At 31.7% G+C, this 13825-nt stretch overlaps 1 protein-coding gene across 3 annotated transcripts in view; it reads right to left on the reverse strand.

The window, feature by feature from the left end:
* Positions 1-13825, reverse strand: part of LOC132917748 (LIM/homeobox protein Awh) — a 79522-nt gene that overhangs the window by 28355 nt on the left and 37342 nt on the right. For 2 of the 3 annotated variants that reach the window (XM_060978629.1, XM_060978628.1), the window contains exon 2: positions 7415-7516. The exons of the other annotated variant lie outside the window; for it this stretch is intronic. In XM_060978629.1, the coding sequence (XP_060834612.1) occupies positions 7415-7516 (102 nt within the window). The remainder of the gene's footprint in view (positions 1-7414; positions 7517-13825) is intronic. 3 annotated transcript variants of the gene reach the window in all.

Genomic DNA, 13825 nt, shown 5'->3' on the forward strand with positions numbered 1-13825 from the left:
ACGCGCGGTTCGTCGCATTTCGCAACGAGACAAAGTAAATATAATATCATTTATAGCGCAGCGCGACATTCGATATCGAATTTAAACGGCTGCCGAAGACGCTTTAGAAGAGTGTTTATTGTAATATCTGAAACATATTTTGAACGAGAAAAGGTGGTCGAACCGGTTGTCGGTCGATCCAACCGTCGTCGAAATGTGCGTTCATTCATTCTTTATATTTTCGTCGTACATTAAAAGTTATTACACTTAACGGCGGAGAGATAAACACATGCATATTATGCGTAATATAAATATGTGAACATTTATGTTATGTGAGGCGGATGATAATAATAATAATAATATGGTCTATACTATACATATATATGTGTGCGTGTGTGTGCACGCGAGCCCGTTTTTGATTCATAATTGGACAGTGGTGACCGGCCGCGATGACGCGGGTCGTAAAATCGAATTTAACTGTGAAATTCTTTATAAGGTACAGTGGAAATCATAATATATGCGTCTTTACGCATACAATACGTTATCGTTTATTGCCGACAGATATCACTTCGTTCGTCTCGTATAATATGTAAAATACTATTTTTTTTTCTTCTGCAAATACAAAAATAATAATACACGATATAGCTAGTTATACCCATTACCTAATTTCCTAGTACATGTAATATGTGCTTAAATTGTCTTACCCGAAATTTAAAATCTTATAAGTAATAATTATTCATCGACCACATCGATTTTCGTTTTTTAACTGACACACAAATCGAGTTATTTCTAGTACGTATGTCTGAGCAAATTATTTTATACTGATATTAATATATATATTTTAAAATATCACAACACATTAGTATACATTAAACATTTTGTTTGTGCTTATTAAATGTATGTTGTTTGTATTTAATTGAATTACAGAAGACATTAGGTTGGTTATACTAGTTATACTATGTACAATATTACCTACATTAATGTCAATATCAATTTTTGAAATCAACGTGTGGAATAAATAAAAGATAAACATGACTTATAGTATATTATTAACAAAACAATATCTATAGTGTACGATTTAAATGGTTTGAAAATAAAAATTTTTAAAACGTTATACCAATATATATAATACAATTTCATGAAAAATCAATAGCTATATATTAATAATTTAAAATTAAGTTAGTTTTATGTAATATAAAAAAAAATATAAAAGAACCTACTTATTTATATTAAATATTATAATCATACTTAAAATCCTAAGTTCTTTTTGACAATTCAGTACGTTGAATATGCATATAATAGTGTTTAAGTTAAACTACAAAATTATACAAGTTAATTATATAAGAACGAGTTACTCGTTTACTAAATACGCGTGGTAAATACATTTTAATAGTTTTAAAATTTACATAGGTACAACTATTTATTCATTTAAAAAAAAACTATAAAAAAAATTGTTGTGGAAATTGACTATGCAGTATTATATTTTACATAAATTAAAACAAAAGAAATAAAGCGTATATATGACTAGTAATCTTTACTAATATATAATATATATGACTATAATAATATATTATACATGCAAAGCGCAAAGTTTATCAATATACGACTTATTTATAATGTATATATTATTGTATATAATACCTGTTATGTATATACGTATATGATGTATTGATGAATATATAGGAAACACAACATTTCTCAGCCAGATGACCTTAGATATAGACATTTGGATTATTCAAATAAGGGATACCATGAAATACACATTTCACACATTATATATAATATATAAAAAAAACTAATTACAATTTTAAATCATAGCCTATCAGCACACATATCTTTGGGAGTTAAAACTATATGATATTGTATAAATCAATTAAACTTAAAATCAATTGAATGATTTATGGGTTCACTATTATCATCTAATACTGCGGTATCTTTATTTCCGATACTATTGGTATTTTTTAATTTAAGCTCGAAGAATGAATAGTATTCCCTTTTAATTCCAAACCAGCAAAATACTTCAATATCTTAGAAAACATACTAATCATTTAAAATTGTTGTTTTTTTTTTTTTTTATAGATTATACTATTCTTCATTTTAGTATTTCACTAAAATTATTATTTATCAGTTTGTTTAAGCTCCTTATATCCTAAGATATTCCTTAGTTCATGATAAAAAAAAAATAACTTCTAAATACAATGACTACAGACGAGAGACGGCGTAGTATTACGAAAAGAAAAATACGTTTTTTCCTGTATGTGAGAAATACGTGCGGTCGCCACTGTCGAGTTTCGACAACGATAAAATAATAATACAATAATATACTTCTCTGAGGGGGGAAAGCGACTACTAGCACATGTGAGAAGCATTTTGCCCCTTTCACGGGTCCGCTCTTCTCTTTCTCTCTCTGTCTAGCCCGCGCGTCCTGCAGTCCTCTCGGTTGCAGCCGCAGCAGTGTCACGGTACGTTGGTCCGGGTGACAGGTCGCCGCCGCCACGTCCTTCCTTCCTCCCCATCCAATCGTCGCGCCACCGCCACCGACGACCAAACAGTTGCCTTTTCACCGGCAACAAATTATCGTTGTTTTCACACCGGTCCTCTTCGACCGTACTTTTTTCCGCTTTTTGTCTCTACCCTCCTTTTCATTTCTTTTTTCTCTACACACGCACACACACACTCAATTTATCCCACCATTTAAACAATATGGCCGTCATTGTCTTCGTCGTTGCCCAAGGACGACGCCCATCACATGCTCGTCACACTTTATAAATATATATTATTATAGGTAGTAGTTTATTATTATTGTAACATATATTATTATGATATGCCAAACCGGAACCGCGTGTATACTTAACATATATTATCGGTATGTTTACCATCATTTTGTATGTGCAGTATCCTATCTAACATGTACCTACCCGGAGGATTTAATGATAATTTAAATTATAAACTAAGTAATTTTGTTCATGACTTTCAGACTATACACTCAGTAGTTAGGCATACGTTTAAATAAAAATAGCAGCATGTATGATTAATTATAGGTAATTTACAAATTTGTATCTGGATCGACGAAATATTTTACATATTACCAATGTGTAGTAAGTAATACACAAAATAAGAATACGGTAAATACCTATAACAGTAAAATAATATACGTGATTCAATTATATACACATAAATTGTATACTACGAGTATATTTATATATTATATTCCTTATACCTATCCAAATGTTCTGCATAGGGATTAAGAGTAAGACAAATAAAAAATAAACTATAAAAATCATTAAATTTATGAGATTGCATCCAAAAGCCACACACTATTTTTAATTTACTAACCAGATGTATATTATAATAAGCACCGAAAACTACCCAAAATGGAAAAATTATTTATAATTTCAAAGAAAATTAAATAAATTGTTATTATAACATGTAAAAAAATATATTAAATTATTATGTAATGATTGTGATAAGTAGGTAGTTAGCTGACGATAATTTTTTATTTAAATACATGTATTAAGAATATATTTTAAAGTTAAAAAACTATGCGTTTTAAATTTTAATATTATAAAATACATGATTTTTAGATAGAAAACATAATACCAATAAATGCCCCCCCCCCCCAAAAAAAAAAAAATAAGAACTAATTTCCATCTAGCCAGATATGATATCTTGCTGGACAGTGAACAAAGTATAGAGAACAGATCATTAGAAGATTTTTTCTATGATTTATCACGACGAAATGCCGTTTGTGTATAATTAAATGAACTCTGAATATGATGTTTAAGTTAAAAATAAAATGTATGAAATTTTTTTATATATAAATACATAAATATATATGTGTTAATAGTCGTAGATTAATGAACTAAGACATGATATCTTTAAGTAAGTAAGCGTGTGTGTGTGTGCGTATAAGATAATATGCTCGGTGAGTTTAGCAACAGTATCTACTATTTATTGCGGCGGTGGTATTCGGTTATGCTACTACGTTTACTTCTTTTAAGACTTCAACGTCTACAGTAACATGCAAGGATCACTATGTACGAATGTCGAATAACTCAATTTACTATTAGACTTTTTTTTCTGTAGAAATATATTTTTTTAAATAAATACTGACAAAATTACTTTAATACTTATAAAATACCAAATGTGTTGTAGGCTTGTAGCTATTATTATCGAAATCAAAAAAATATAATATTATACCCGAATGTAGAAAGTTATGAAATAATTGGGAAAGTGAAGTACGACGTGAGAGATTGAAGATTGTCTATTAAGCGAATTTCGTTACAAAATTTACCCGATAATAGTCGATATTATGCTTTATATGTAATATATAGATCGATAGTTAAGAGCTAACAAAATTTCGTATAAACCACTCGCGTTACAGTGTAAACTGCGAGTATAGTATTATGATAGATTAGACCGTGTACTGTATAATGTGATTGCATTAATTTATTTGTTCCTAAAAATAATCTCCCAAACGCAGATATAGTCGATGATACTATAGCATATTATACATACATACAACAAGCGTACATCAGGTAAGCATTGCAAATATATACAATATTATATAGTAATGCGTGTGTGTATAATAGTAGATATATAAGGCCATAGGGGTAAATGTAATATATTATAATAGTATTTGGTTAAACAGTGACTTAACGTCGTGTGGGCACACTCGAAATGTGTGAAACTGCCCCCGAGTGCATACATCGGGACACCCCTCGCGTCATTGCACACACATACATAATGATATTTCATAATGGAATAATAATATATGCGTTGACCTCGTATATACAGTCGTTGTGTAGACATGCCAAAACCGCATATATTGTATACGGGACGTGTATCGAGTGTACATTTATTCTACGAGTCATCGGAACAACGGTTCGGTTTAGGTAACGTACGTTGCGGATTTTATTAAATTACAAACTGTGTCGGACAAAATATACATACGGTATGCGCTTATGTATATAATATAAACCCACCCCGATAATAATATTAAACACGCGGGCGCGACGGGCTCGCACTCCAGAGGGTGTGTGTTTTGGCAAACGATTGTTGTGCGTATAATATAATAATAATGTGTAATTTTTTTTTCTCTCTGTCACTCCGTCTCTCTCGACGACTCTTATAATAACATATACACGTGTGTACATATATACATGTACAGACCGCAGACTATTACCGTTGCATCATCATTGTGCACGTATTACTATTATCGTGTACATATATTATATATTATACAATTCGTATGGGCGGAATAGGGGGCGTGCGCATTGTGTCTTGCACCGCTATATACACACACGCGTTCGCGCGCGCGTACTTCGCGGCGGCGAGTGCATTAAAAACGTATAATACTAAATAAAAATACGATTCGGACATCAGCTGCGGCCCGAGAGGGCGCCGGGACGAGTGGCTTTTTGACTTTTTTTTGAGAAAAAAAAAATGTATATATACATAATATTATATTATACATTATGTTATTGTACAGCATCCCGAGAATTCGCGGGCGCACTACACTGTGTGTATACGATTCGCATTATCGTTTTATGTATGTACATACGTATATAACACTACACAAAGGACGTTACATAAACGCGTGACAATGGACCGCAGCGATCGGTTAAGACCCGAAAACACGTATAATATAATATAGGCGCATAAGGGAGTAAGGGACTGCTGCTGACTCGACTCGTCGTCGTCGTCGTCGTTTTTGTGTTTATTCGATTATTATTTTTTTTGGCATACAAATTTTACACACACGCGCACACACATATATACACATATAACCCATATTTTAATATAATACACGTCCTATAATGCAGATGAGCAGATGGCGGCGGGACGACGTTGTTCCGGCATTTATATACTTAAATATATTGCTGCAGTTTATATGTATATGTTCACGCGCGTATTGTATATATTACTATATTATATTCTATTATATTATGTTATATATTATTACAAACACACACACACACACATCTATATTTATATATTATATCGGATACAATATAATGTCGCGGCTGCGCGTATACTATACGTCTTTCGACATGTAATAATATAATATATGGGTATGTACGATCAAAGTCAAAGACGCGGAATAATTACAAGCTAACCGCTTTAATACGACGGCGGCGACGGCAGCGGCGGCGGCGGTCTCTCTGGGGGAGGGCAGCGATGACATATCCGAATGAATTATTATAGACATCCCGAGATTTCTATACATCTATATGTTTATATATATATATATAATATAATGTATATTATCGTGTACGTACGCTCTACATACTACATGTACGATGTGTTGTGTATATATATATATATATATATTGTGCGTGTGTGAGAGTGTGCTTGCTATGTATATACACTTATATTATTATTATATACAATCGTGGGATTCGTATTATATTCCATGTTATGTGATAGAATATTAACGAATTACACGTAAACACGGTGTATATAACAATCGATTAAATTGAAAAAATAATAACAGTAATGTACCGCAATTACATGTATTTACAACACGACACACGCTTATGTCGGATACATAATATTATGGTCTACAGATCACAACAGCGCGATGACAGTGACCTGCATCGTACTCAGTTCGTCGTATCGCAAATGTTGACCATCAATCGCATAAATATAATATGTTATATGAGCAAAACGTTTAATATTATACCTACCCACGCAGTGCAGACGCACGCTGTTATTCTGCCAGAGGCGTCAAGTATACATTATTAAATTACCTATACATATACCCCGCCACCATATGCTATAGCTGAAAATAATCTAAAATAACGTCTTGCATTGGTTGCTTCACTTGGATATAAATGTATATAGTTTACAATACAATTATTATATTGATGATACTATATAATAGAGATGGGCCAATAAATTCTCCCCTATTTTCAAGCACGTGTTGTAACTATCCGCTATCGAAACGATAATATATTTTTTCACCATTAACGACTAGTTTTTCAAAATGTTATGAAATCACCATATTATTTTATCCATCCACGATCCTCCACGATCAATTTTATAAATAATAATTTGTAATAAAATTATAAGCTACAGTTAATTAATTACTCTACGTAATAAATTTATTCATTTTCATTTTCGTCTGCACTAATAATATAATATATAATTATACATTATTTTAAGCACCTTAAAAAGTTGTGAAGTATACACACATATAAGTGTATATTAAAATATGTAAATTTTATAGAAATATATAAATTATATATACCACACCATATAACATATATAGGCCTTATAAGAATAGTCTTTATAGGTACCTGTATATATATACATTTAAATGTATGTGTGTGTGTGTGTATGTGTGTACATTATAATTTATTTATTTTTACATTGAGGACAGTATAAATCGTTCATGTAACGGTAAAAATATACCGGTGCAATTTGCGCGTACCTTGACGTATTGGACGAATTCGTACTTTTCACGAAAGTGTAAACTTTTGTTCTCGCATAAAGCATCTTCCACTATATGTCTTGACTTGTCTGCAGTTTTCTCCTGCAATCATAATTAAGTTATTGACGATATATACATATATGTGTGCGTACTGTGTAAGACATTTAGGGAACATATTATAATTATTACAAATAATTAATTTTTTTCAAATAAATATACAGCAAATGGACGCGTATTTCATTCTCGCGAACATTATATATTTATATATCGCCCACGTGATGCTTATTATAGAGTATTACATTGCATAGGTAATACACGTAACTTTATACCTACGTATTATCATAATAATCTCATAGTCGAAATCTCCACGCGCGTGTATACATAAGTGCTATACATTTTAAGTCGCACAGCCGTAAATTTTTAACGGCTGCTGGTTTTAGCGAGACCCTTAGCAGCTCCTCTGAACACAAACATTATAAAACATATATATACTTTATATTATGCGTTTTGCCCGAACAAGGAAAACATCAAATGTGGACCATTCATATTAGACTAACGAACGATTGACATCTTTAATAGATCTGTTGAGACCAAATACAGATCGACTTTATACGCATTATCGCCATTCATTTTTCTCGCCTTTCACTAGCTAAATCAAATTATCAAAACTTTCCAACGCTGTTTACAAATTTAGTAAAATCATTTTTATACGATTATGTGTGTATACATGAATATATTCTCAATATTATGTTTCTTATCCCGCGTGAATTGTGTAGAACCTAATGTCCTATACCAGTGTATAATTTATTACACGTGATAATGCTAACATTTCTAACCATTAACATTGAAAACGTTTATAATGTTCATACATATATGCAACGAAATATAATTAAAAATATGTATATTACGATGTTTTAATCTGAATTATTTTTTTAATAGTATTTTTCAATTTTATATGATGATCAGTTATCAAATAGTTTTATTTTTACTACAAATATAATATTATTATGTACACTGTACATACGTTTAAAATAGACAAAATAAATGTTGAAAATGATAAAAATTCACTCAAAGTTATATTACGGGCAGTCTACTAATCAAAGATTCAATATTAAACGAGTAAGTATACTAAATATTTCCTCTTATATATGCGTGTTATAAAAATATAATGATAATGTGATAGATCCAATGAATTGTACATTTCAAAACAAAACACAGATATCCTAGCTGCCATATAATATTATCATAGAGATATTTACGATTATGCAAAAATATATTCACTATAAACGTCTCATTTAATTAAGAGATGTTAGGTACTTACTTAGGTGTATACAATATCTAGGTAGGTAAAAAAAAATGTCTTCAATATTAAAATTAATGAGGCGAAAAATCATAAACTAGGTGCAAAACACTGCTCATATACATAAACACTTCAAAATAATCGAAACATTTAAATTTAATGTGTTGGATATATTTTTTTTTTTATAGCTGTTAAAATGATGCCCATTAAATGTTTTACTGCAGCTACCGGTACTACTACTGTTTTACTTTAGTTGTTATACGACGCGCGCATTCATATACATGTCTACTGTGAGTGTATATATGCATATGTATATATGTATATGTCTGTGTGTAATATGTATAATGTGTTTTTATTTTCACATATATTTTCAGATTTGCTGAGCCACAGCATAGGCGGGGCCCTGAAAGTAGACGTAATCGTTTTCGGCGCAAACGTATTATTATAATATATACCTATAAACACTGCAACACAACCAGACGTAGCAGACAGTCACTACAATATTTACGGATTTTCGCACGTGATTTGTCCTATATTATGTTCCGAGATGCTGGTGGTGTAGACGCGTTATATTATAGTTATATGGGTTTTGGACCAGTAAGCGCATATATAATAGTACATAATATAAGATGTATTTATATTATTATAGTTAGTTATTACATTTAACCGGGTCTAATACCGGAATACGGTAGTAAGTAACACTGTTTGGGATTAAATTCAATTATATAAATAACATGATGGAACGACTCGAATCTCGAGTGGTAAAGCTGAGCGAATGGGGAGATAGGCGAGGGGAAGGTGGTGGAGAGTTGGAGACTAACTAAAATGCTTATTTCGCATAAACAGGAAATTCAAAAAAATAAAATAAAATGAGGTAGAAAAAAATAATAAATAAAATCGTCGTCGGCAACATGTGATAGTACAAAAGCAGAGGATGTGGGCAATATTTCGTCGGGGACTTGCAGTGGACAACCGGTACCATATATTCCAAACGCAGCATGACTTATTAGCGTACTTTGAATATTTTTAAATATACAATTTTTATTACACTTATTTTTTCCCTCCTTCCGAACACACGGGCCGGGCCGGGCGCGTTACAGACGCAGTTTAAAAGCCGCAAAGAAACGGCGGCCGCGGGCGAGAAGGTGACATCGATAAATAAAATCTACACCGGTTCGCCCAGTAAATAATATTAATAACGTCGCGGACGCCCGGGTGAATTGGACCGGCCATATTATACAGGGTGTTCAAACGAGATTGGTTCGCACGCTGTTCATACTAAAATTAAATATTAAAAAAATAAAAAATAAAAAATGCTACACTCCAGTGACCACTCTATCCCATGAAAAATGTCCAAACAAATGTTTATGTATTATAATACACACGTTTTCAGTTATAGTGACTTTGCAATATTAAAAGCTTATTAATTTATTATAAATATTTAATATATTAAAGATACATTTTCGGTTTTATTCGAGAAGAGAGAATATAATTATAATTATGAGGAACAAATCTCCAAAACACGCCTGCTCTATAAAAAATATATTCGTGACGTTAAAAATGCCCTTAAATATCAACAATTCTTTCAAACAGTAAAATTAAAGGGAAAAAATAATAACACTCGATGTATAAAAACTCGATGAACACTGCATACGAATATCAAAATCCCGATGTTGTAAGAAAATTCTTTCATAGTGGCATTTGTGTACTCATTTAGTATAAAAGTATTTCTTTCTCCAAAAATCACGATGGCGAGTGCAATAATATTTTCATTACTTCTTGCACAAAATTACATTCGGGCATACTACAACTGACAGACGTCGTGGTAGTCAGTTTTTCTTACACAAGCGCGGACCATATTTTGTAGGTACATCATATCATATAATATATATTATAATCGACCGACATACTTAAGAAATGGATAATTATTATTAAAATTGTCGAGGGTTTTAGTCATAATAAGACGCTAAAAATAATAAAATATCTACACGTATATACATGTACGACGGGAAGACGGTCAAAAATTGCATATTGCCGAAATTCTTATCCACTTATATTACATATAATAAAACGACAAACGTCGAGTGATCCAGAAAAATGGGCGATGGCGTTTTTCACGGTTGCGCGTTAAAGATCTAAAACGTTGGAAAAACGACGCGCGAACATCCTGTATATATAATACACACATATATGCACACGGTTCGGTGCAGGCGTATAGCGGCGCGTACACAAACACGCACACACACTTACAAACACATTAAAGACGTGTAGAACAGGAGTCACGCGGTTATAATATATATAATAACATGCGCACCGGCCACAGGTATTTATAAGTATGTAAGTGTGTAATACGTGTGCATATATCATACACGCACACACACATCACGCGCAGTGTCACACAGACACATATATGTATACTATATATATACATACATATTATGTGTACCGCGTACGCACATCTCTCAGAGCTATATAACGCCTACCCGACACACACACACTCTTGCAGTGGCATATACCTATATATACATTTAAACATTTTGTACATTTATATATACGCTATTATGTGTATAATAATATGAGCGTTGTTGGGCCGTTTGTAAAACACGATAATAATAAATTTTTTTCGTTTACGTTTTTTTTTTTTTTGTCCTCAGCTCTCCGTATGTATAGACGCGACGGCGGCGTCCGCAGCAACCGCAAAGTATCGCTGTTGCTGCTGCCGTCGTGGATCGCGGGGTCCATTCATTATTATACACGCACACACACACATATGTATATTGTATATATTATTATGTGTGTATGTACCGATTTCACGACGAGGACACCACCGCCGATGGCACACGTGATGTTATAACCACCGCCGACAGAGCGAGAGGATTAAACATCTGCCCTTCAACACACAACACACACGCGACTATCGCGCACACGGTCCACGGTCCGTTGAACAACCATGTCACCCTGTATACACACAGACGCATAGGTTAGATGTGAGTGTGACTGTCGTGTGTGTGTGTGTGTGTGTGTTTTATTGTACTCGCACGCATCCCGGGACTTATCAACCGGAATAATAATGATGCGCGCAAAGAATACGCGTGTATAATATCCCTAATATACGGCTTGTAAAACGAAGTCAACACGAAACGCCACAGTAATAAGTACGCGCGAACGCCGGACGCGTTGTCGACGGTTTCGCGGGTTGGTTATTGACAAATCCGTACACGATACGCCCGAGCAAAAACATATACGCGCGATACGAACGAAATATTTATAACTAATTATACGGTTACATATAGTGTTTTCTCTTAGCGATTAATAACGAGTGCCAAAATAACACAAAAAACTACCCTTCGCGTACTCTACAATAATATGATAATAATATATCGCTGATAGGTTTCGGACGAGTGTTGGACGCTCGTGTTTTCAGTTTGACGTCACGTGTGTCTACTTTTTAATCCGAAACGGATGATTAGACGAATTATAATCGCCTAACCACCCCAAAAAGCATATTGATCGTTAGACACAACCATTGTTATCATGTAAATCGATTATTTGTTATAAAGACCAGCAAAAATACCTATGCTATTAAAATATTATATTAATTGATCGAATTACATAATGTTTGTTCGAATTAAAAATTTGTATATGTACGAGTGTATATGACTAATCTACGCGCCTAGAGCATATTTTATATTATTTATCTATCCTGTGCATTTTCTTTGAATATTGAGCAAAAAAAAAACATATAAATGTAATTTAAAAAACCTATATATGTTATATCTACCACCTAAAATGTGTAAATATACGAATATAATATGAACTTTGTAATACTTATACATACCTATATAGGTATACTAAATAAAATATAGTTTAAAGTTAAATTTCAATGAGTTTAAGAAAAAAATTGTAAAATATTTCAACTACCTATTCAATTTGCTAATAATTATTAAAAATATTATCAGAGACATTTATTTAATAAGATTAATATATAGTTACGTCCAATGTTATAAAACGTTATCGTTTATTTTTTTAATTGATAAGATTATTTTTTTTGTTACTATAATATTATAGTTTATGAATTGTCAAGATTGTTTATTTATATAGGCTTATAGGTCTTGGATTTTAATTTACTCAAAACGAAACAAGGGAAGAATATTAAACACGTCATATGTCCATTATCAAATATATATAAAGTCCCCAAGGTGAGATTTAATTGAATTATACAACGTGCGAATCGTATGGACTAAAATAGTAAAATATACCTATTCTATATTAACATGAAAAATGTATGAGATTAAAAATAAATATATAATATTATAATTGTTTACATACACATATACACATATTAATATTAATTATTATTAATATATAAAATTACAATGTAAAATATGATAATAACTTAAAACTATAGACGCGTGTATGTTATATTTAACAGTATTATATTATATACATATATAATATATGTATTAAAATAATATTGTTAGAGGCTTATTATGTATCTATGAGTATATGACGTTTGTGTGACGATTACAAATCAATCACAACTGTATATTACCACAGTGTGTGAGAATATAAATACAGTGAAATAATAAAATTAAGATAATGAATTACCAAACATTGAAACACTTGAACAAACTATAGGTATACCTATTATATTATAATGTACATATTATATAGTCGTGATTTGTATTCAGTAGTCACTACTGGGGGTTTAAAATTTATACAAACATATTATAATGTGTTCGATATGACGAATACGAAAAAATATAAAATATTAGTATAGATGATATGTGTATTATACATAAGTATTCCTACGTAAACGTTAATATTCAGAGGCTGTGAACGTCGGTCACATACTATAGATATACAAAAGGAATATATAGGCCTGCTGCAATATATCTGCAGTGTATAGTTTGCCGTTAACAGCATTAAATCAATAATAAATAATCATCGCGCGAAAATCGTACCTTCCGTAAAATGTAACTCCGTGGGTTTTGATATGATCAGGTTTAAATACCTTGCAAAATTAAAATTTGTAAAAGATGTATTTATGTAGTATATTATACGGATATAACACTATTGTATGACAGTATATATATCTATGCAATAACGTA

This window comes from Rhopalosiphum padi, chromosome 1 (assembly GCF_020882245.1).
Source record: "Rhopalosiphum padi isolate XX-2018 chromosome 1, ASM2088224v1, whole genome shotgun sequence".
Classification (NCBI taxonomy): Eukaryota; Metazoa; Arthropoda; class Insecta; order Hemiptera; family Aphididae; genus Rhopalosiphum; species Rhopalosiphum padi.